The 24,582-nt window shown below is 36.7% G+C and overlaps 3 protein-coding genes across 13 annotated transcripts in view; 1 reads left to right on the forward strand and 2 right to left on the reverse strand.

The window, feature by feature from the left end:
- The window catches only part of ETFDH (electron transfer flavoprotein dehydrogenase), a 32,508-nt gene extending 21,952 nt beyond the window's left edge, over window positions 1-10,556 (reverse strand). The window contains exons 1-3 of the mRNA XM_019441140.2: window positions 10,371-10,556; window positions 1,558-1,698; window positions 911-1,140 (exon numbers count right to left, since the gene is read on the reverse strand). Of these exons, the coding sequence (XP_019296685.1) occupies window positions 911-1,140; window positions 1,558-1,698; window positions 10,371-10,404 (405 nt within the window). The 5' untranslated portion in view covers window positions 10,405-10,556. The remainder of the gene's footprint in view (window positions 1-910; window positions 1,141-1,557; window positions 1,699-10,370) is intronic.
- Window positions 10,557-10,713: 157 nt separating this feature from the next.
- Window positions 10,714-24,582, forward strand: part of CUNH4orf46 (chromosome unknown C4orf46 homolog) — a 76,159-nt gene continuing 62,290 nt past the window's right edge. The window contains exons 1-2 of one of the 3 annotated variants that reach the window (XR_008421646.1): window positions 10,714-11,297; window positions 12,957-13,121. Coding sequence is in view for 1 of the 3 variants with exons in the window: in XM_019441145.2 (XP_019296690.1) it covers window positions 11,112-11,297; window positions 12,957-13,112 (342 nt within the window). In the remaining 2 variants the exon portion in view is untranslated. Of the gene's footprint in view, window positions 11,298-12,956; window positions 15,341-24,582 lie in introns of those variants that run through there. The other 2 variants (XR_008421647.1, XM_019441145.2) reach the window with 2 other exon arrangements.
- The window catches only part of RXFP1 (relaxin family peptide receptor 1), a 110,987-nt gene continuing 107,022 nt past the window's right edge, over window positions 20,618-24,582 (reverse strand). For all 9 annotated transcript variants that reach the window (XM_019441136.2, XM_019441134.2, XM_019441135.2 and 6 more), the window contains one exon: window positions 20,618-23,393. In XM_019441136.2, the coding sequence (XP_019296681.1) occupies window positions 23,092-23,393 (302 nt within the window). In that variant the 3' untranslated portion in view covers window positions 20,618-23,091. The remainder of the gene's footprint in view (window positions 23,394-24,582) is intronic.

Raw genomic sequence — 24,582 nt, forward strand, 5'->3', positions numbered from 1 at the left:
AGCAATTCAATGAGATCTATTTTTGATACAATATTGTAAAAAGGAAGTTAATTAGGTATAACTAAAGTATTTCTAGTTTAAAGGAGCTTGGTCTTTTATTTTAAAGTCTTTTCTTTAGTGTTTATTTTTGAGAGAGAGATCAGGAGAGCGTGCGAGATCAGGAGAGTGTGCGAGAGCGAGGGACGGGCAGACAGTGAGGGAAACAGAGGATCCAAAGTGGGCTTTGCACAGATAGCAGGCCGATGTGGGGCTTGAACTCACCATCCTGAGCCCAAGTCAGACACTTAACTGACTGAGTGAGTCACCCCAGTGCCCTGAGCTTGGTGTTTTAGAAAGAAAAACATAGATGAAAATTTTGGAATTCAATTTACTCCATACAGAAATAATACAGAAACCATATAATTTTTGACCTTTACAAAGTATATTCACAGGTAGTGAATATTCTAATGTTGGCAGATATAACATAACCCATCTTATAGAAGAAAAAACTAAGACATGTAAAGTGTAAGATTTTAACCAAGGTCCTACAAATTATGAAAGCAGTAAAACTAACACAGTTCTCTACGTATCATACCAGTGCCCTTTCTGCTTAGGTTATGAGAGGCCATGTTAATTTCTTTCTTTAGACCATTTGGTTAGACTATCCTCTTTGGCTTTACATATTGCACTGTTCCAGGAAATTGACAGCTTTAATAAGAACAATGATATAAACACCTATGGAACAAGTTAGGAAATACCCTCAAAATCTGACAGGACTCAATTTTTTTCATTCTTTTTAAGTTAAAAAAATACCTATCTATAATAATCCTCTAACAGGTAGAATTATGTGAAAAGGGTTTTCCATATTCTATAATTTGGAAATAGAGATAGAATAAAGATTATACTTTGTATAAAAACCAATTTTTCATACTCCCTTCTCCTTCCAGTCTGGGAATAATTCTTCAAAAGCACGTGGATCCAGGCAGGCCCCCGAGAGAGTATGAGCTCCTATTTGAGCAGCTTTCTCTACGAGACACACACGGATGTCCTTTTCATGTTTAGTAGCCAGCTGCTTTAGACGGACTGCTGCAGAGAGTCCTGCGGGGCCTGCGCCAACGATAACCACATCTGCTTCTTCCGCAAACCTCTCCATGTTCACTCCTGGAAGGAAAAAAATGTTTAAAAAAATACATGAAAATTCTGCGATGAACATGATCTGATAAAAATCACATACTGGGTTACAAATACTATACTATGCTAAGCGTTACTTATAGAAATTGCCCCTCTGCTTTGCATGAAAATTATACTAAGTATATTATTGTATTAATTGGACGTTCTGTTAGGTTCTTTTCCAGTGTAGATCTTACTTTAGGTTCTAGAAGCCAACTTTCGGCTTTGGGATTTACTACTATAAACTTAGCAGATATTTGCTTATCTCAATATCAATATGTGATAGTGTTGGTAAAACTATGAAATACTATTAGATGATTTTATACTATCATGAAAAATATTTCTCTCCACAAAACGATACAAAGTATTTAGAAAAGCCTTGACTCTTCTACAGAAATTATTACTTACCTTCCCATCGCTTGTCTTTATCCCGTGGATAAATAGTATAGTGGGTAGTAATTCGAGGTACAACAGAAGTTGAAGACCATCTTGTACCACACAGAGGTAGATAATTTTTCTTAATTTTTAAGGCATGAAAGCACTGATATGCTGCATGAAAATTATGAACATTATTATTTCTTTTTCAATTAGCTTTCCTCAGGAATAGGCTGAAAACATTTTTTAAGAGAAAAAAATTCTAAGATTGGGAATCAGATCTGGTTTCTGTTTAATTTTCTATTAATTAGCCCTAAAACCTCAAACAAATCACCTAACCTCTCTAGATTTCAGTTTCCTCATCCAAAAAACGAAAGGGTCACTAGATGATGATTTTTATTTATTTATTTTTTAATGAAATTTATTGTCAAATTTGTTTCCATACAACACCTAGTGCTCATCCCAACAGGTGCCCTCCTCAATGCCCATCACCCACTTTCCTGTCCCTCCCCCCCCCCCCCCCCCATCAACCCTCAGTTTATTCTCAGTTTTTAAGAGTCTCTTATGCTTTGGCTCCCTCCCTTTTTTTTTTTCCTTCCCCTCCCCCATGGTCTTCTGTTAAGTTTCTCAGGATCCACATAAGAGTGAAAACATATGGTATCTGTCTTTCTCTGTATGATTTATTTCACTTAGCATAATACTCTCCAGTTCCATCCACGTTGCTACAAAAGGGCAGATTTCATTCTTTCTCATTGCCAAGTAGTATTCCATTGTGTATATAAACCACCATTTCTTTATCCACTCATCAGTTGATAGACATTTAGGCTCTTTCCATAATTTGGCTATTGTTGAGAGTGCTGCTATAAACATTGGGGTACAAGTGCCCCTATGCATCAGTACTCCTGTATCCCTTGCGTAAATTCCTAGCAGTGCTATTGCTGGGTCATAGGGTAGATTTATTTTTAATTTTTTTGAGGAACCTCCACACTGTTTTCCAGAGCGACTGCACCAGTTTGCATTCCCACCAACCGTGCAAGAGGGTTCCCGTTTCTCCACATCCTCTCCAGCATCTATAGTCTCCTGATTTGTTCATTTTAGCCACTCTGACTGGCATGAGGTGATTAAGCTAACTTTTTGATCCAAAATTGTATGATTCTATATGATGTCTTATATTTGGAAATCTGTGTTCACATTCTGACCATATCAATACCACATTCAGTTAATAGTTAGGTCTATGTTGTTGAGCCATTAGTTGTGCACATACTGAAACACGCTATACTATTTCCTAGATGAACAATTAAAATTTTCTTCTTAACGTTTGTTTATTTTTGAGAGACAGAGAGAGACACAGTGCAAGTGGGGTTGGGGCAGAGAGAGAGGGAGACACAGAATTGGAAGCAGGCTCCAGGCTCTGAGCTGTCAGCCGAGAGCCCAACGTGGGGCTTGAATACATGAACTGTGAGATCATGACCTGAGCCTAAGCCGAAGTTGGGTGCTTAACTGACTGAGGCACCCAGGTGCCCCAGGTGAACAATTCAGTTAGCTTCTCCTCATTAAAGCAATGTTTTCAAACTATAATATTTTAGAAGTACCTAATAAACTAATTTTTCAATATAGCTCGTATCAAGCCTAACCTATAAATAGGATGACCACATAATTTATCAACTGGATACTTGTGAAAGTAACAAGGGGCAGTACTAATTATGCTGGGACAATGCAGGCAAACTAGGTTTTATGGTCAGCCTTTTAAAAAATTAACTCTCCCATATGGCAGTATCTTCAGAGCGCCTCAAAAATGTACCTATACTTTAAGTAAGAAAATAGAAATAAACAGAAGTGTGCAAAGATTTATCTGCAATAATTTTCTTTAAACCTCTGTTGTCCTAAAATCTTCAACTCTACCTCCTCCCTCCCTTATCTGAAGCAGATACTCTAACACACCAAACATCATAGAAAGATAGAAGCAATTAGGTGGGAACTTTCCTATTTCCTTGGCAACAACTTCTAATGTAATCTGTATTTGTATCTACTCTTTGTTCATTCTCTTAGGTTATAATAGATGTCGTTTTTCCCTTCACTTAGATTAATCCTTCCACCTGGATGATGAGGCTTATCCCTCCCATATTTGTAGGGACATCCCTCCATCTGAGGCCTTCCCTTTGACCTGTATCTTCAATTTCAGTCTCTCTTCTCCGGTACTCTTCTTCATAATTTTTCCCATTATAAAAAAAAAAAAAAAAAAGGGACAGAGAATCCTCCCTTGGGAATAGCCCTGAAAAGTATAAAAACTTGTATTTGCAGCTATAATAATTAAAAGTCTGTTATAGGAGAAGGGATAGAATAATCAAAGGAAAAGAATAAAGAGTTCAGGATTTGATGTCTGATAAAGATGCCATTTCTAATCAGGGAGAAGAGATGGTTACTCACTAAATCATCAAAGATAGGGAGACAGTCATTTGGGAAAAAAGTGTACCTTTTTCTTCCTATCAAAATGAATTCCACTTGGCCTATAATTTTAACAGAAAAAGTCAAAGTATAAAAGATTATGGTGATACATCCACCGATTATTTGTTTCTCTGCTTCTGAGTGTAGGTTACAATTAGTTACTAGCTTCCCACAAGTAGAGCATGAAAGGGAAAAATATTACTTTTACAGTGGAGAAATATAGCAGACCCTTTAACCAAATGATCAAGTTTAACATTACTGGCAATAAGATATGTTGGTAAAACATACTCCCTAATATGATAAGAAGAGCTCTTCACCTATGTGTCATACTTCCCCCAAAATCTATAACCTCAGTGTAATTATGAGAAATCAGACAAATTCAGATTGAGGAACATTCTACAAAATGCCTGGCTAGTACATATCAAAAGTATGAAAGACAAGAAAAGACAGAGGAACTATCACATTGAGGTAGACTAAGGAGACATGACAACTAAAAGCAACATGGTGTCCTGGATTGGATCCTGGAACAGAATAATAAAATGCAAATAGAGTCAGTAGTTTAGTTAATAGTATTACATCAGTATCAATTTCTTAGTTTTGATAATTATACTATGCTTATGTAAGGAGTTAAGCTGGGCAAAGGGTATATGGGAACTCTGTGTCATCTTTACAATGCTTCTGTAAGTGTAAAATTATTTAAAAATACAAAGTTAAAAGATTAAGATTATGGTGATACAAAAGTTAACGCAAAAAGCTTCAAAGACCCAAATGTGAGAGCTAATACTATAATTTTTTTTTAAACATGGGTATAAATCTTTGTCACCCTGGATTAGACAAAGGTTTCTTTGCTATGATACCAAAAACACAAGCAACAAAAGAGAAAATAGGTAAACTATACTTCAACAAAATAAAAACCTTTTATCTTCAAGGGATGCCATCAAGAAAGTGAAAAGATAACTCATGGAATGGGAGAAAATATTTGCAAATCATGTATCTCATAAGGGACTTGTATCAAGCATATATAATAAACTCATCTCTAATAATAAAAAGACAACCAGATTAAAAAAGAGACAAAGGATCTGAATAGACATTTCTCCAAAGGAGATATATAAATGGCCAATAAGCACATAAAAAGATTCTCAACATCATTAACCATCAGGGAAATACAAATCAAAACCACAATGAGATAACACTTTATATCCACCAGGAGGGCTATAAGCAGTAAGAGGGATAATAACAAATGTTGATGAGGATGTGGAAAAACTGGAACCCTCATACACAACTGGTGGGAATGTGAAATGGTGCAGCCACTTTGGAAAACAGTCTCCCAGTTCCTCAAAACCTTAAGCATAGAATTTCTATGTAGCTCTCCCCTAGGTATATACCTAAGACAAATGAAAACACACAAGAGCTTGTACATGAATCTTCACAGATGCATAATTTATAACAGCTAAATTATAGAGAAAATCCAAATGTCTGTGAATGGATAAAAGGTGATATATTCATACAATGGAATATTATTCAGCAACAAAAAGAAATAAAGTAGTGATATATGCTACAATATGGTACACTTTGAAAACATATTGCTAAATGAAAGAAGCCAGCAGGGAAAGATCACGTATTATAGAATCCCATGTATATGAAATATCCAGACTAATTTATAGAGACAGAAAATAGATTAGTTGTTGCCTAGGGCTGGAGAGGTTGAAGAGTGACTGCTAATGGTGTGAGGTTTCTTTTTAAGGTGATGAAAATGTTCTGAAATAGACTGTGGTGAGGGCTGCACAACTGTGTGTTTATATTAAAAGCCATTGAGCTGTGTATTTTAGATGGTGTGATTGTATGGTATGTGACATATCTCAATAAAACTATTATTAAAAAAAGAATATTCACAACCACACACAATAAAGATTATGAGAAAAACACTGGAAATTTTTTTTCTAACAGAGATGTGGGGCAAAAGGATCTCTCATCCATTGCTAGTGGGAATGCAAAGTGGTACAGCCACTTTGGGAGATAGTATGGCATTTCTTACAAAGCTCAACATGCTCTTAACAAATGATCCAGCAATTGCACCCGTTGCTATTTACCCAAATGAGTTGAAAATTAATGTCCACACAAAAACCTGCAGTCAAGCAAGATGAGTAAGCTCTAGAGATCTGATGTTCAACACTGTACCTATAGTCAACAATAACATACATTTAAACATTTGTCAAGAGGGTCTATGCCATGTTAGGAGTTCTTATCACAATAAAATAAAAGAAAGAAAATGGCCAATATTAAAAACAAAGCCCTTCCTTCACATGAATGTATAGCAGCGTTATTCATAATTGTCAAAACTTGGAAGATGTCCTTGAATAGGTGAATGGATAAACAGATACACTGGGGTGCATCCAAACAATAGAATATTATTTAGCACTAAAAAGAAATGAACTATTAGACATGAAAAGACATGGAGGAAACTTAAATGCATATTAAAAGAAGGCAATCTGAAAATGCCATTCTATATACTGCATGATTTCAACTACGTGACATTCTATAGATTAAATTATAGAGACATTACAAAAAAATCAGTGGTTGCCATGGGTTCTGGAAGAGAGAAGAAGAGATGAAAATGTGGAACACAGGGGATCTGGGGGTAAACTATTCTATACAATAATGTAACTAATGGTGGATACATGTCATTACACATTGTCAAATGCACATAAAATGTACAATACAAAGAATGAACTCTAATAACAATGTATCAAAATTGGTTCACCAATTGTAACAAATGTACCACCAATACCAGATGTTAATGGGGAATGGGGGAAAGTTATATGGAAACTCTGTGTATTTTCTGCTCAAATTTTCTTTAAACCTAAAACTGCCCCCCAAAACTAAGTTTATTAATTAAAAACAAAACAAATAGAAAAGGGCAACATGGAAAAAAGCAGTGGTTAAGTGCATAGGTTTTGGAGTCTGTTTACATTGTGTTTGAATTCATTAACAGCAACGAAACATTCAGCATGTTATTCTAACTCTGCTCACCCCATCAGCTCTAAAGTTTATGGTCAGTCTTTGCCTTGGAAATACTATGATATATGATCTAGTATAACTCTTACAAAAAGCAAGGGGCTAATACATATTTGATAACTAAATAGATATCTTCCTAGTTACAATTTTCACTGTAGTTTGCAGGAACCTGCAAATCTGTGGTTTAATTTCCAAAAAGTAACTTGGGTTATACAGCAATAAAAATAATAATGAGGCCTTTCCTAGTTTTTAACTTGTCTCTTATAAGGAAGCATCTATCTGCAAATGAACAAGTTTCTTTTTCTTTTAAGATTTTATTTTTAAGTAAACTCTACACCCAATGTAGGGCTCGAACTCACACTCCCGATATAAAGAGTCACATGCTCTACTGACTGAGTCAGCTAGACATCCCCAAAATAAGTTTCTAAATATGGGCTATAACAAATAATTAGTAAAGATCAACAAAGACTTTTACATGGATTTGAAATATACAATAAAATTTACATTTTAATGGACATACTGAACAGTTCAAAATTTTCAATTTTAGGGGTGCCTGGGTGACTCAGTTAAGCATCCTACTTGATCTCGGCTTAGGTCATGATCTGAGGGTTCATGGGACTGAGCCCGGCCTCGGGCTCTGTGCTGATAGCGCAGAGCCTGATGCTTGGGATTATCTCTTTCTCTGCTCTCCCCTGCTTGTGTGTGCCTGAGCACTCATGTGCTCTCCCTCTCTCAAAGTAAATCAACTTAAAAATTAAAAAACAAGAATTTTCAATTTTAATACATCTTATCCTTCATGACCTTATAAAAATTGTGGGGCAGCTCATCCCCATTTACAGTAGATAAATAGGAATTCAGATGGTCCCACTCAAGCTCAGTCTCAATCCTTCCAACATCAGTCAAGCTCTGAGACTATGATCGGATTTGGAATGATTTGTGAATGGAAACTGTGCTGTGATGAAAACAAGATTTTTTTTTTCCTTTCTTTTCTAATTACATGGAGAGATAATTGCCTGGCATAGTCTAATTGTTTTTTAGTACCTAATTGCAGAACTAGCATATTTTTATGATTTATTCTTTCCAATAAAATATTTTTTTATTTAAAAAAAAAATTTTTTTTAACGTTTATTTATTTTTGAGACAGAGAGAGACAGAGCATGAATGGGGGAGGGTCAGAGAGAGGGAGACACAGAATCTGAAACAGGCTCCAGGCTCTGAGCCGTCACCACAGAGCCTGACGCAGGGCTTGAACTCACGAACCGCGAGATCATGACCTGAGCCAAAGTCGGCCACTTAACCGACTGAGCCACCCAGGTGCCCCAATAAAATATTTTTTTAAAGCAAAAATCTGGCCTCAGAAAATCAATAAGTAAAGATTGTGGGAAACAGGAAGGAAAGAGATGTATAGTGGCTGAACTCTAAGGACTTTTAAACACTAAAAAATATCTTGGGGCACCTAGGTGGCTCAGTCGGGTAAGCATCTGACCTTGGCTCAGGTCATGATCTCATGGATGTGGGTTCAAGCCCCGAGATGGGCTCTGTTCTGACAGCTTGGAGCCTGAAGTCTATTTCAGATTCTGTGTCTCCCTCTCTCTCTCTGCCCTTCTTCCACTTGTGCACGTGCTCTCTCTCTCTCAAAAATAAATATTAAAAAAATGTTTTTGATAATCTTAAAAAGAGTGGCAAGGAAACTAATTTTCTCTACTTACAGAGGCATACTAAAAATTTTAATATTGGGAATAATGTTTTAATTATTAGATAACTTTTCACATATCCTAAATCTTGAAAAAAAATGTATCTAAAATACATAAATAAAGATATTACAGGAGAATTCAGTTCTAGAGTTCAGTTCAAATAGAGCATTATCATTATTCAAAAGAATATTTATTAAATAATTATTTGTATTAGTAAAAGATATTAAAAATCTTTGTTTTGTGATGAATTGTAGTTTGGTGTATAGAAGTTACCATTTGCTGCTGCAAACTGATGACCTGGTATCAGACAAAACTAATTCTATTGCTTACATAGCCAGTGGTTTTCTTGAGAATATTTGGAATTGGGTAGTTTGATTTTCCCCAGGGGACAAAAATTAAAAAGTCATGACCTTTACTCTTTTTCTGAAAACAAATCTGGTACTCCACTTTAAACATCTGAACCATTAGGCAACTTGGCTGAATTTTGGTAGAGAAGGTCAAAAAGTCCATTGAACTCATAACATCACTGCCAACACATTTGTGTCCATCTCTTTGTTGCCAGTAGTGCTAACACTGAGCTATGAAAATGGCAATGATTTAAGTATCCATGGAAAATGGAAATGCTGATTGTGGTGGAATTTGGTTAAGGCTTGGCCCAAGAATGGTTTCAGCTAAATTAGGCAGTAGGGTAGATAGCATCTGACTACTTTGATATTCCACAAAACATAAAGCATATCTACACATTAGGTGTAGTAATACATGTATGAGTAACAGGAACTTTAAACAAAATTCTAATTTAACATATGGTAGCCAAATTTGACAAAATTCTACTTTCATAAAATGTACATAATAAGAACATCCGTGAATCTGCAGTATGTATACTTGTTTATTCCATAACCAAAAATTAAATAAAAGATAAAAAAATTAAGACAACTGTGAGAAAATTCAAGATTCTGCAGTGAAGTTTTTTGAATTTTTAAACTTTTTTTGTTTTTAGGTAAAACCAACCAAAGACCATTCAACTGCATTATTATTATTATTTTTTTTTTTACTTAAGAGAAAGGGAAGGTAATGAGGTATTTTCACAAATCATGATGGTTCTAGGAGCACCCATAACACGGTAAGCCTCTAAGGTTAATTTTAGACAATGTAGAAAAATTTCTGGCTCCAGATGTAATCTGGTGACTTGGGGCAGCACATGGATGTTAATCATGTGACAGATCGGACTTCAAATTCTTAAGAATGGACTAGGATGGGTGCAAAGACGAAAGTCAGTACACGACCAAGAAGAAAAACTGTGCAAATATTATTTTATCCATTTAAAACAATGCAACATATAACACCTGAGCTATGGGATAAGAGTTTTAGGACCAGGATTTGGGAATATTCGGTTCAGGAGTCCACCGGAGAGTCATGTTGACAAGGTTCCTCAGCCCACGACCTTTAACCTAGTTGTTAATTCTTCCAATTGGGGCAACTCAATGGGGAGGAATTTAGGGTCCATTACCAGGCGCAGACAGCGTGGCCTTCGTCCTAGTTTAACCAGTGAACGCCAGGAGAGCCGGAGGAGAGAGGTAGGTGTCCAGCCGCACCCCCCCCCCCCCCCCCCCCCCCCCGCAGGTGTGGCCCTGTCCTTTTCGCCCCGACTCCTCGACCTTCCTCCATTTATCCCCGCCCGGAGTTCTCTCTCACCCGGGCAGGACAGCTTGGCTAGCGGCACCAACATATTCACTGTTCCCAGGACTGTCGGTGGGACACAACGGAAGGGCTGTCTGTGGCTCGCCGCGGGCGCTGGACCTCTAGGCCGCGGGGGGCGCCATCACCTGCCAAGAAGGACCAACACCTCCGCTGAAGTTTGCCTAGAGTTCGGCCCAACACTGTGGCTTCACCGTGTTCCCGCCTCTTTCTCGCTCTGCGCCGGCGCCACGCATGGACGCGATGGCCAGCAGAGACTTCCGGGTCACGTTCCGAAAGAGGAAAAGGAAAGAGACTCTAAGTCCCAGCCCGCCCCCGGCTTTAGGCTAAGGATTGGTTCTGAGTTTTGCGTCTCACCAAGGCGTGGTGAGGCCTCCGGGGACTTGTGAGGGAGACCCACAGATCCGGTAGTGTAATGCGCCTCCCAAAAGCAGTGGGAGGCGGCGCGATGCATACGGCATTCTGGGAGTTGTAGTCCTCTGCTCAAGCGTCTTCTGAGCCTGACTGGAAGTTTGCGCAAGAGCGTTGAGCTACCCAAGGTGAATTAACTGACATTTGATTGGCTGTCCCGAAAAAATGACTGGTATCCGCGGATTTGGCTAGAGACCCACTCGTATACTGGGCGGGATTGCGGCCGGGAGGAGGCGGGGCTTCTGGGCGTTGGGCGCGAGCAGTTTGAAAGACTGTTGGTGTCGGTTCGGCTGCTAAGGTCGGATTCTGCAGTCCCAGCCTCGCTCAATGGCAAACCCTGAGGACGTGCGGATTTCTTCGCCGCCCCCGCCACCTCCTTCGTCTCCCTCGTCTTCAGACGCCTCGTCAACATCTTCCCCCGGCGTCCCAGTGAGTTTGGGCTGGCCAGTTCCAAGCAGAAGCAGCAGCCGAACAGTGGACCCCCTGGAGGAAGTGGAGCTGCAGATCGGAGACGTGAGTGTTGGTAGACAGGTCCCCACTCAGCCCTTTTTGGAAGACAGACCGTGGCGGTGCAAGGGAGAAAAGGACCAGGAGTCCGCGCACCCAGTCCGGCGCGTCTCGCGCTTCTGCCCTTTCAGAGTATGGGCTGGGGGATGGGTTGAGTAAACTGGCGACCCAAGGCCCTTTGTCCCCCATCTATGAGGATTCCGCCTTTAGATTTAGTGTTGAGGAATAAGGGGTTATCCCTCCACCGCCCCAACCCTCTTTTCTTTTAGTCTCGCCTTCTGGTTTCAATCACCCTCTGTAACCTGAAACCGTTCTGCTCTACTGCGCCGACTTGTGCAGGCGGTGTCTGTGCTCTTGTTGCCTGCTGGTGCTTAGAATCAGGCTGTGATTTCTTTCCTTGGGACTTAAGATCCCGCTGCTCTAGTTGGCCACCTGCCAGAGCCAGCTGGCAATGCTATTATTGTCTGTTTTAGGCTTGCTGTGCGCTGGACCCAGTTTGGAGGGATTACTTAACTGCGCTTGTAGTCTAGATTGGGTTTCATTAAAGGTTAGGTCAAAAACCCCTCCCTATGATTGCTAGAATGCATAGTATGGTTTCTGTTGAATTGCGAATTCCCAGTGGCGCGCACACCCACCTACTCACCCATCACCGGAGTTTCAGTATAAAAAGACTCTTGGATGGGTCAAGTGAATGAGGTATGTAGGGTGTGATCCTCCTGGGAGAACTTTGTGGAATAGACCCTGTTGTGCAGACTGGAAACTGGATAATGAACTCGATTATCTTAACAAGTATTTGTTTGCTTGTTTAAAGATGACTAAAATGGTGAACAAAACTGTTTTTGCTGAAACAAGACTGGTTTCAAGAGAATATGTAGACTGGACTGCTGATGTGTTAGTGTAGGAACAGTGTTATTCTATATTATAGGTGAAGAAAACATTTCTGTATGCTTGATTTTGTTCATTTTGATTTTGTTCATATATGTCAGCTCAGAGTATCTGTTCTTTGTTCTATATATTTTCATGGTTTAAATAGCGTTCACAGGTAAAATTAGTGGAGCACTGCCCTTGTTACTAAATATCAGTGAGTTTTTTATTTTTTAGTGAGTTGTTTATGATGAAGTAAGTCTGTAAGTCCTTCTTCAGATACTTCTGGTCCTTAGTGTCAAGGGATCCAAGTCCTCTTGTTGAGTTAAATGAGATTCTAGTGTATTTTTTTTTTTTTTACTTTCTTTTTTTTTTTCCTTTTAAAGATTTTTTTTTTAAGTAATCTCTACACCCAAAGTGGGACTTGAACTCAACCTCCAGATGAAGAGTTTCATGTTCTATGGACTGAGACAGCTAGGCACCCCTAGTGTATTTTCAGTTAAAAAAAAAATACTGATTTGTTATGTTTGGTGCATAATGGATGCCTTTCCAGCAGACATATTTCCTCAAAGCTTACTTCATATGAAAGAATTTCTTGGGTTCCCTGAAAGAGCTGGTATTTTCGTTTGAAGATTTTTTTGTTACTTTTAAGGAAAATAACTTAGACAATGGAGTCAAGGTTTTAAGCTATTTTTAGACTGTTTATAAAATGAGATGAAAATCTTAAAAATAAACTTCTGTTGTTTCTTTTTTCTTTTCTTTCTTTCTTCCTTTTTTTTTTTTTTTTTTTTTAAATTTCAGGCAGCATTTTCATTAACCAAACTTCTTGAAGCCACATCTGCAGTATCAGCTCAAGTGGAAGAGCTTGCCTTCAAATGTACAGAAAATGCACGTTTCCTTAAAACATGGAGGGACCTCTTGAAAGAAGGTTATGATTCTTTGAAGCCTGACAACTGATTTGGCTGTGTAATAATTCATACTTCCTCATTGATGATATTTGCACGTGTACCATAAGTATAAGGTAGTCTCCAGTAGTTCTGTGTATTCAGAATGAAATTTTTTTGGTTTCCTTCACTTTTGTGAAAGCAGAATACTGATGTTATATTTGATGTTGGCAATATTTATCTTTAAATACTTTCTGTCCTCTAAACCTTCATAGAATCTTTTATGGAAGTTAATTTCATCAGTAGATATTGTTATCTATAGTTTTAATGGCAGAAAAAAAATAGTTAAATCATTATTCTATTTGATTTGCAAGAAGATGCCAAGAATGCCAGAGTTTGAAGTTGAGCTTTATTTTACAGACCTAGGGAGGTAACTTTAAGGCTACCAATGTTGGCCCAGTGCCACTAGGCCAAGGTCCCTGGAACTAATGATTGTGTCTTGTTTATCCCCAGCACCTAGAGCAACTGTGTCACACAGCAATCAGTAAATGTTTGTTGAATAAAAGAGTTGACAGTACAGTTAAAAGCTGGGTTTTTTTTGTTCCTGTTTTTACCATGAAAATTGTAATTGTTTTTCTAAAAAAGTATTTGACTCAGAACCTCACTGACTTGAAGGAATACAATCTCTTTTTTTTTTTTTTTTTGACGAGAATTTGAACTTTGAGGACAACTTTTTAAAATATATGATAAATACTTTGTTATCCTTTATGATGCTTTCTAAAAAGCTTTTATTTCAGAAAATGAAAGCCTGTCTAGAAAGAATGTTTATATTTTTTCCTTGTTTATTTCTCAGGTGAACTCTTTTTGATGTTGTTGTATGTTTGGTTGTTCTCTTTAAAGTGCCTTGTCAAAATTATGGCTCTGTACTATTACTTTTTGAGCTTTGCACATAATAATTTAAATTCTAAATATAATTCTAAAGAAATTACTGTGTTTTTAAGCCAACAAATTTAAATGATGTGATTGCTTGCATATAATTTCACTTTATTGACAATGTTATACTTTACTTGTTCCATATCTTATATTCTCTCTGTCTCTCTTTGGTGGTTTGTGTCGACAATTAAGCCAACTAATTTTCCGTAATTTCTAGACATCTTTGATAATGCATCTTAGTTCTTTGTAAATATGGAGTTGTGTACAGATATGTATTCTAAAGACCCACAGTGGGGTTATGAAAGGGGACAAACGGATGGGCAAAGAATAGTTTCATTGAGTATATTAGGTCATAGTTCTTGGTCCCCTTTTTTTTAAAATTTTTTCTTTTTAGTTAAAAATAACACAAATGGTGTGCTTCTATACCAAAGAGATACTTATTTTCATATTAGAAAAATATTTTTCTTACATGTCACGAAAATTGCAATTTTTAAAATGTATAAAAATAAACTTGTTCAAAGCAAATTTTTTTTCCATTTCTTTGGGTTCATTATTTTAAAACTTTTTATTGAAATATTTTGAACATAACAGGAAAAGTGAATGATTAAAGAATATATCCCTACCATACAGATTTAATAAATATTAGCATTTGGGGCAGCTGGGTGGCTCAGTCTGTTAAGCGTCCAGACTTCAGCTCATGTCTTGATCTCACAGTTCGTGGATTTGAGCCCCGCATCGGGCTCTGTGTGGACAGCACAGATCTTTGGCTCTTCTGTCCCTCTCTCTCTCTGCCCCTGCCCCGCTTTTGCTTTCTCTCTCAAGAATCAATAAACATTTAAAAAAAAAAAAAAATGTTAGCATTTGGCTATACTTTCTTCAGATCTATGTTTGTAAATGTCAGATACATTTGAAACTTTTGCTACCTCTTTGATCCCACCCCTTCTCTCCCCAGAGGTAACCATTGTCCTGGAGGTGGTGTATATTCTAGTTTGTGTTTTTATATTTATAGTACATGTGTATGTTTTCAAAGCACTACAAAATACTTTTTTGTGTATGTGGTAGCTAGCCTCCAGATGGCCACAATGGTCAGCCTCCTGGTATTCATGCCCTTGTATAGTCTCACATGTTGAATAGTGCTGACTTTAATAACTACTAGGAGATTGAAGAAATGCAGTGTGTGATTTCTGAGGCCATACCTTTGTCCATTTTTCTATTAGGTTTTGTCTTTTCCTTATCAATTTGTAGGTGTTCCATATATTGAATACTAACTAATGACCTGTTCTCTGTGTTTCAACTATCTATTGTAGCTTGTGGTTTATCTTTGTATTTGAGTGTGGAGTTTTCTTAAATAAAGGCTTTTAATTTTAATGGAATCTTACCAGTTTTTCATAATAGTGCTTTCTGGGGCTTGTATAGGAAATGTCATAAAGATACTCTCCTTTATGTCTTTCCAAAAGTTAAATTTTTGTTTTTAATGTTGAGGTGTTTATTCGTCGGATTAACTTTTGCTTATGGTGCGATTTTGGGATCTTGTTTATTTTTGTATGTCTGTTGCTGTTCCTTCAAGTATCAGTATTTCAAATGCTACATCTGTCATTCAATTACCATGTAAGTGTTTGGTTCTGAGCTCCATATTGTATTCTGATTTATTTGCTTAGCCCTATGCTAAGTCCCCTATAACTTTTTCTGTTACAGCTGTATCATAAGTATGATCTGTACTACTTTGATTTTTGTGTATGTGACTTCCTCTCCCCACCATGCATGTTTTTATGTTAGAAAAGAAGAACCATCTTAGTTGACTTATAATTTTGTTGAATTGCAGTCAGCTTAGGTTAACCCCTGATTTCAGGAGGTGAGGCTTCTGTGGACACTTTCAGTTCATTCCTCATCACTAAAACTCATAGCTGCTAGTGTCAGGAGTCTGGTATCCCCACAGCTCAGCTCTGTTGACAGTTTTTGTTGTCATGTGTGGCCCACAGAGAAGTTCATCTTATTTTTGACAGTGGCTTTTTAAAAAAGCATCCCTTTTTGTATTTCTTTTGCTCTGCTTCATGGCAGGGGTTGGGGAAGAGCTCAAAACATAAACATTTACTTAAAGACTTAAGAAATTGTTTTCTTAACTAAGTAGCTCATTACCAGTTCTATATACACCTTAGAGAAAAACTCAGTATTTTGATGTAATTAAAAGCCTCAAGAGGCTGGGGTGCCTCGGTGGCTCAGTCAGTCGCTGGAGTATCTGACTCTTGATTTCAGCTTGGGTCATGATCCCATGATCCTGCTCAGCACAGAGCCTGCTTGGGATTCTCTCTCTCTCTCTCTCTCTCTCTCTCTCTCTCTCTCTCTCTCTCTCCCTCCCCCTCTCCCCCCCTTTGGCCCCCTCTGCCGTTTGTGCTCTCTCTCTTAAAAAAAAAAAAAAAAGGCCTCAAGAGGGTAAAAGTCACTGTAATGAAATTTTTAGTATTACAAATAATGTGTTTCAAAAATTCTGAGTTAGGCACTATGCTAGGAGCTTTATAAGCATTATTTAATATTAACTTTTGAGGAAAGTGATGTTATTTCTGTCTATAGAGACAGAATAGGAAGTAAGCTGAGATGAAATTTGCCTGTGGGTCTCTTACACCAAAATTAGTATTCTCTCTCTCTCTCTCTATGCCCCTCCCTCGCTTGTGTGGTCTCTCTCAAAATAAATAAATAAAAACAAACAAAAAGTTTGTTTTTGAGAGAGAGAGGGAGACAGAATCCCAACCAGGCCCTGCACTGTCAGCACACAGCCCGATGCGGGGCCCGAACCCACAAACCATGAAAGCATGACCTGAGTTGAAATCAAGAGTCAGCACTTACTTGACTGAGCCACCCAAGAGCCCAAAGATTAATTTTTTGAGAGCTCTAAATATGGATAAAAATCACTTGAACAAATTACAACTGGAGGTATAGAAACTTGTTAGAAGGTTATTGCAAATATGGCAACAATACATGATGTCCACACAAACTAAGGTACTGGAAATTGGGATAAAGCTAAGTGGATAGATTTAAGAGTTGTTTTTTAGGTAGAATAAAGGTAGGGCTAGGTGATTTGATATGATGGATAAAGGAGAAGGAAGAGCCAAAGACTGATTCTAGGATTTCTAGGTTGGGCTTTTGGTACCATTCACTAAGACTGGGTCTCAAAGGACTCTATAGGTTTTTGGAGATTAAGCTGTTGATAAGATAAGGTGTCAGTACAGAGTCTTAGTAAGACAGAGTCCATAATGATTAAGGAGCATAAGGCAAGCTGAGGGCAAAGCTCAAGCTAAGAATAACAATCCCCCGCCCCAACCCCTCCTATTCACCTGGTGGGATATGTGTGACGTTCCTCAGGCACTCTTGGCTGCCCAAGAACAAAGGAAAGGGGGAAACAAATGGTTAACTGATGGAGATCATAGTCCTGCAGGATATGAGTTTCCATTAGTTTATAAAAATAGAATTACCCTACAACCTAGCAATAGCACTATTAGGAATTTATCCAAAGGATACAGGAGTGCTGATTCATAGGGGCATGTGTACCCCAATGTTTATAGTAGTGCTATCAACAATAGCCAAATGTCCATCAACTGATGAATGGATAAAGATGTTTTATATATATATATATATATATATATATATATATATATATACACACACACACACACACACACACACACACATATATATATACACACACATACATATATGTGTATATATACACATATATATGGTATACATGTGTATACATATAATATATACATTATATAGATATATAATGGAATACTACTTGACAATGAAAAAGAATGAAATCTTGCCATTTGCGACAACATGGATGGAACTGGAGGGGATTACGCTAAGTGAAATAAGTCAGAGAAAGATATGTTTTCACTCATGTGGAATTTGAGAAACTTAACAGAAGACTATTGGGTAAGGGAAAGGGAAAAATAATTTCAAACAGAGAGGGAGGCAAACCATAAAAGACTTAAATACAGAGAACAAGCAGGGTTGATGGAGGGACAGTGGGGAGGGAAAAATGGGTGATGGGCATTGAGGAGGACACTTATTGGGATGAGCACTGGGTGTTGTATGTAAGTAATGAATCATGGGAATCTACTCCCAAAGCCAAGAGTACACTGTATATACCATTTGTTAGCTAACTTGACAATTATATTTAAAAAAAGTCTTCATAAATTATAGGAAAAAGGCAATCTTATAAATAGCTTAATCTCCAAAAACCTATAGACTCAGTTTCCTGGAGCTCTAACATCACCCTCCCCTCCATAGTGATGTGGGGAACAAAGACAAGAAGGAAATGATATGCATAGTTAAATTTCTTTATAACCTGCAGCCCACTGACAAATTCTTGAGGTAAATACAGAGTATGTGTAACATTTCTCCAGGAACTCTCTACTATCTTAATGTCTTACCAGAGGGAAAACAACCTAAGCTTGACAATAGCAAGGCCTCTGGTATCTTTAGCATATGAAAGTCCTTTTGAAAGCCTCCCTTTTTGCCTTTACCTCTCTAAACTACATAGCATATAATCAGTCACTCTTCACAACCCCAGTGCATCTTTTTCTGCCCGGGAGTCCTATCCCAGTGCTTTAATAAAATCACCTTTTTGCATCAAAGACATCTCAAGAATTCTTTCATGGCCATCAGCTCTGGACCCCCACCACTCTAAATCCCCATCACATAATAATGTACATGAAAGAGCCAGAGAGATACTCAATGTTTAGTGGGCAGTTGTATGCATAAGTGACTAATTTAGGAGCGAGAATAGGCTAAAGGCAAAGATGTGGGAATCATCAGTATATATAAAGTAATTGAAACCACAGAAATAGATAAGGGGCTCCTGGGTGGCTCAGCTGGGTAAGCATCCGGATTCAGCTCAAGTCATGATCTCATGGTCTGTGGGTTCAAGCCCCCACGTCAGGCTCTGTGCTGATAGCTCAAAGCCTGGAGCCCACTTTGGATTCTGTCTCGGTCTCTCTCAGCCCCTACCCTGCTCACGCTCTTTCTCTCTCTTAAAAATAAACATTAAAATAAATAAAAACATTAAAAAAAAAAACATTAAAAAAATCTTTTGTTTTAAAAAGTCTTAAGAAAAGATAAGAAAAGGATTTAAAACAGTAAATGAGGCTTCTAGTGAAAGATTTTTATTTAAAAGAGGAGTACATTGGGGTGCCTGGGTGGCTCAGATGATTAAACATCCAACTCTTGATTTCAGCTCAGGTCATGATCTAATAATGGTTTATGGGTTCAAGCCCCACGTCAGGCTCCACACTGACAGCACAGAGCCTGCTTGGGATCCTCTCCCTCTGTCTCTGTCCCTCCACCACTCATTCTCTCTCTCTGTCTCAGGAAATAAACTTAAAAAGAAAAAAAAAAGAAATACATTATTAAAAATTCAATGTATTTTTGAAGTCTCTTAGAGTGGTTCACTCCATCGCATTCAAGTATCAATTTACTTATTACTTAGGTAAGCAGTAAAATGCATGGACTTGAGTATTCTGGCTGCATATATCCCTTTCCCATTTGTTGTTTTCCTTCAATTTTATCAATATCTAAGTTGCTAACAGGCAGTAATTGCTTTGTGAGGGATTAGGTAGTAGCCAAATGCATTAGGAACCCTTAAACTGAAAATAGTAAAAAAAAAAAAAAAAAAAAAAAAAAAAAAAAGTTGAAGTCTTCCTGGTATTTATTTTTAAATTTTAAAATATTTTGGTTTAACTTAGAGGCATTCATTTGACCTAGAAGCATAGGCCATGAGTTTTGGACCAAAGTTATTTTCGCAAGAGAGAAAACCATAACTTCTATCTGAGTTAACTTAGTGCTTTTATTGCACCTTCCTTCGAAGTTAGTAGGAACTAGTTATGTGGTATGCCAGTAATTACTTACCAGAATAAGTTAAATAGAAGTTACCCTATTTGGAGAGGTGGAAGAATGGAAGAGTGAGTAGACTGAATAAACAGGAAACTAAATGGCTTCTAGAAAATTATTGGAAAATATTTTAATGCTAAAAAGTTGTTTCAGATTATTTTGTAAATTCATGCATTTCTAAGACCCTTAAACACAGGTTACAATCATGATTTTGTAGTATTACATTTTATCTATCTTGTCTTCATGATTATTGCTTTTTTTTTAGAAATTATTTTTAAGAAAAATATTTTTCTTCTAATTTTTTAATGTTTATTTTTGACAGAGAGAGAGAGAGCGCGCGCGCGCGCGCGCGCGAGCAAGTGTGGGGGAGGGGCAGAGAGAGAGAGGGAGATAAAGAATCCAAAGCTGGCTTCAGGCTCTGAGCTGTCAGCACAGAGCCTGACATGGGGCTTGAACTCACAGACTGTGAGATCATGACCTGAGCTGGAGTCAGATGCTCAACCAACTCAACCACTTTTCTATTGTAATATTTATTAGCAATAAGATTTAAGAATAACAAATAATCCCAAAATAAACTTATGAGAACTTAAATATTTTTGTTTTTGTGAGCTTTAAAAATTATATAGTTTCAGTAGCTAGAGAATTGAATATTATAAGAACTATAGCTTTCTATTATTTTCTGATTTTTTGTTGGAAGTGTAACCATATTCCTCATGTAGAAAATTTATTGTCATTATTCCAAGTAAGAACAAAAAGGACTCAAAGTAATCCATGTTTTTAATAGATGTAAGTTTCAGGTAACTTACTTTCCAAAGAAATCTATACAATTATATATTCAATAAATACATTTCTGATTCCAGTAATTTCATGTGTTAAACATTTTTAGTGTATTTAAAACTACCTGAAGACATTTTGTTCCTATTTAAAGGTTTCAAATTACTAAACCAAAAAAAATTCCAATAGCTCAGTTAGAGACCAGAAGAATAAGTAGCCAAAAAGTTAGTATCTTATGAACTGACTGGCCATGCAAAAGGAAGGTAAATCCATCTCTTGATGACAGCTACTTTGTCTTTGAAGTAAAACATGTGCATGCAGACCTTTCCTTCCTTAAGTTCCTGAATCATTGCATTCTAGCTCTTCTTTTTCCCTTTAACTGCTTTATTGAGATCTAATTCACAAACCATAAAATTCACCCGTCTAACATCTACAATTCAGTGGCTTTTTAGCATTTTCACAGAGTTGTTTATCCATCACCACAATCAATTTTATAACTTTTTTTGTCCAGGAAAATACTCTGTACTTCTTAGGCAGCATCCTTCTGACCCTCTCACCCCCAGTGACCTCTAATCTATTTTCTATCTCTATGAATTTGCTTATCCTAGATATTTCATGTAAGTGGAATCATATGGTATTTGTCCTTTTGTGTCTGGGTTATTTGATACTCATCACATTGTAGCATGTGTCAGAACTTCATTATTTCTTATAAATGGCTGAATGATATTCCATTGTATGTATATACCACATTTTGTTTTTCCGTTTATTAGTTGATGGGCACTTGAGTTGTTTCCATCTTTTGGCTACTGTGAATAATGCAGTGAGCATTTGTATACAAGTGTCTGAATCCTGTTTTCTATTCTTTTGGGTTTACACCTGGGAGTGAAATTGCTGGATCATATGTTAATCCTATGATAAGCTTTTGAAGAACTACCACACTACTGTCTATGATAACAGCTGCATCATTTTACATTTCAACCAGCAATGCAGAAGGGTTTCAATCTCCACATCCTTGTCAGTATTTGTTTTCTCTTTTTTTCTTTGTCTTTTGTTGTTTTAGTTACAGCCTTTTTAGTAGGTGTAAAGTGTTATCTCATTGTGGTTCTAATTTTCATTTTTCTAATGATTAGTGATGTTGAGCAACTTTTCAAGTGCTTATTGGCCATTTGTATATCTTGTTTGGAGAAATGGCTTTTTAAGTTCTTTGTCCACTTTTAAATTGGCTTGTTCATCTTGTGGTTGAGTTGTAGGAGTTCTTTATATATTCTGGATAGTAAAACCTTCTCAGATATATGATTTGCAAATATTTTCTTCCATTCTGTAGGTTGTCTTTTTACTTTTTTAAAAAAGATTTCATTTTTAAGTAATCTACACCCAACGTGGGGCTCGAACTTATAACCCCGAGATCGAGAGGTACACTCCACTGACTGAGCCAGCTAGGTGCCCCGTCTTTTTTGCTTTTTTGATAGTGTTGTTTGGTACACAAAAGTTTTTAATTTAGATGAAGTCCAATTTATCAATTTTTTCCCCTTTGTTGCTTATGCTTTTGTTGACACACCTAAGAAACCATTGCTAAATCCGAGGTCTTGAAGATTTACTCATATGTTTTCTTCTAAGAGTTTTGTCTTATTTTTAGCTTGTTGATTAATTTTGAGTTAATTTTTATATATGGTGTAAGGTAAGGGTCCAATTTCCTTCTTTTGCATGTGAATATCCAGTTGTCCCAGCATCACTGTTGAACAGACAGTTCTTTCCTCATTTGATTGTCTTGGCATCTTTGTTGAAAATTAGTTGACTGTAAAATGCTTTTTTGAGTTTATCAGAATATCTTTTTTCATAGAAATAGATATCTTGTACTACCTCTCAAATGTACAGCAACTTGAGAGGTAAGATGAATTTTTAAAACAAAATATTTTGCAAACAGACATTTTCTCATTTCTCATTTTTCATTACATTGAGTATTACAAAACCTTAAACCTTTATTTAAAAGTGTCCATGATTATTATGTTTGCTATGTGCATGACAGATAAAGCTCTACCTTCATCTAAGAGCTGCATCTATTCTGTTGTAGCTAAACATAATTTAACATTGCAAATTGAAAATGTTCTATATTATTCTATACTTCCAGGTTCTACACTTCCAGAAATTTACTGCAGTGCTATACACATAGTGGGTACTCAATAAATGCCTAGTAAAAGAATGAATGAGTCTTTCTGAAGTAGATTTCTCTTAATTTCCTATGCAAAATATGTACTAATATATACACATTATCAGTATAATTTATTTCCCTTTATATGGCCATCAGTCACTTTGATTTTTCCCAAATAACCTCATGTCTTTGTAATGGTTTTATCTCAGCCATTATAAATTATTAATTTTGTGGCATTCATTTTATACTAATAAATCCATCACGAAGCATCCCATAATATGCTCTGTGTAGAAATGGGTTTCAAAGTCCGTTACGAATAGGAATTGAGTCTAGTTGATTGAGAAATTAGTGACAATTCACAGGGGTCTGTGAAAAGAGCTGGCTTTATTAACTCAGGTGGCATCTCCTGCAGCGGCCACATTTCTACCCAGATGAAAGACGGAGCATATGTTTTCTGACTTCCTTTGCTGTCAATAGATCTTCTTTTTCTGTAGTTATACCAAAACTGATGAATCATTTCCTTGAATGGTCTTGTGGTCAGAGTATACAGAATTGGGTTCAAAGCACTGTTGATAGGCAGAATAAAAATCACTACCCAAGAGGTTATGGTACCTGAAAGAGAAAAATGTGATAGTTTTAGTGTTTGTGGATGTTTACAAGGTATAGAAGCCCCTTTTCCTTGTTTTTCCCCCAGTCCTCTTTTGAGTCTTAATTTTTTCTCTTTGATGTCACATAATTAAATACCAAATCTAATGTGTTTCCAGAACGTCTTTCCAGGGTGTCAGTGTTTGAAGGGAGTGGTGGTAGAGCAAAAAAACCAGGGTTCTTTGCTAAGTAGCTTTTCTTGAATACATCAACAAAAGTATTCCATTAGGTAGAACCGTTTTCTACCAAGTGATTACATATTATTGTGATATGATTCCATTTTAGGAAAAATAATATTGTTTAGCATCCAGATCAAACCTTTCCCAATATTTTAATTGCTGGATAGAACATATAGTATTTCTCAGAATATACAGTCTTTAAAAGATTTCTTTTCTGCTATTTTTTTGGTTTTAAAAATAGGTATGCATTTTTAGGCTTTTGACTAGATATTTATTTCAGTAAAGAAATCTTTGGCTAAACTTATCTTAAAAATCACTGTAGTACATAGGTAACTCATCATATTTGCTATTATAATTTTACTGATGCTATTTTCCTTCTTTGTTGCTTATGAAATGTAAGATAATATCACCCTAACCATGGGGTAAAAAAAATTAAAATTGTATGTTTATAAATTTTAAGAATGTGAATATATACTGTATTACAATTAATAGCATTTTGGACACTTTTTTATTGTAGTAAAATATACATAAAGTAAAATTTACCATTTTAATCAGTTTTAAGTGTGCAGTTCAGTGGCATTAAGTATATTCATATTGTTGTACAACCATCACCACCGTCCGTCTCTAGAACTTTTTCATCCTCCCAAACTGAAACTACACATCTATGTAAACAATAACTTTTCATGCCCTTTCCCTCCCAACCTGATAACACATTCACAAACTGTCTGTCTCTATGAATTTGACTATCCTAGTTACGTCATATAAGTGGAATCATACAATATTTGTGTTTTTGTGACTGACTTATCTCACTTAGTATAATGTCTTCAAGGTCCATTCATGTGGTACCATGTTTCCAAATTTCCTCCCTTTTTAAGGCTGAGTAATAATCTTTCGTGTGTATAGGATACATTTTGCTTATCCATTCATACGTTGATGGACATGGGTTATTTCTACCTTTTGGCTATAGTGAATAATGC

This window comes from Panthera pardus, unplaced genomic scaffold, assembly GCF_024362965.1.
Source record: "Panthera pardus isolate Hobbes unplaced genomic scaffold, ASM2436296v1 HiC_scaffold_13, whole genome shotgun sequence".
Classification (NCBI taxonomy): Eukaryota; Metazoa; Chordata; class Mammalia; order Carnivora; family Felidae; genus Panthera; species Panthera pardus.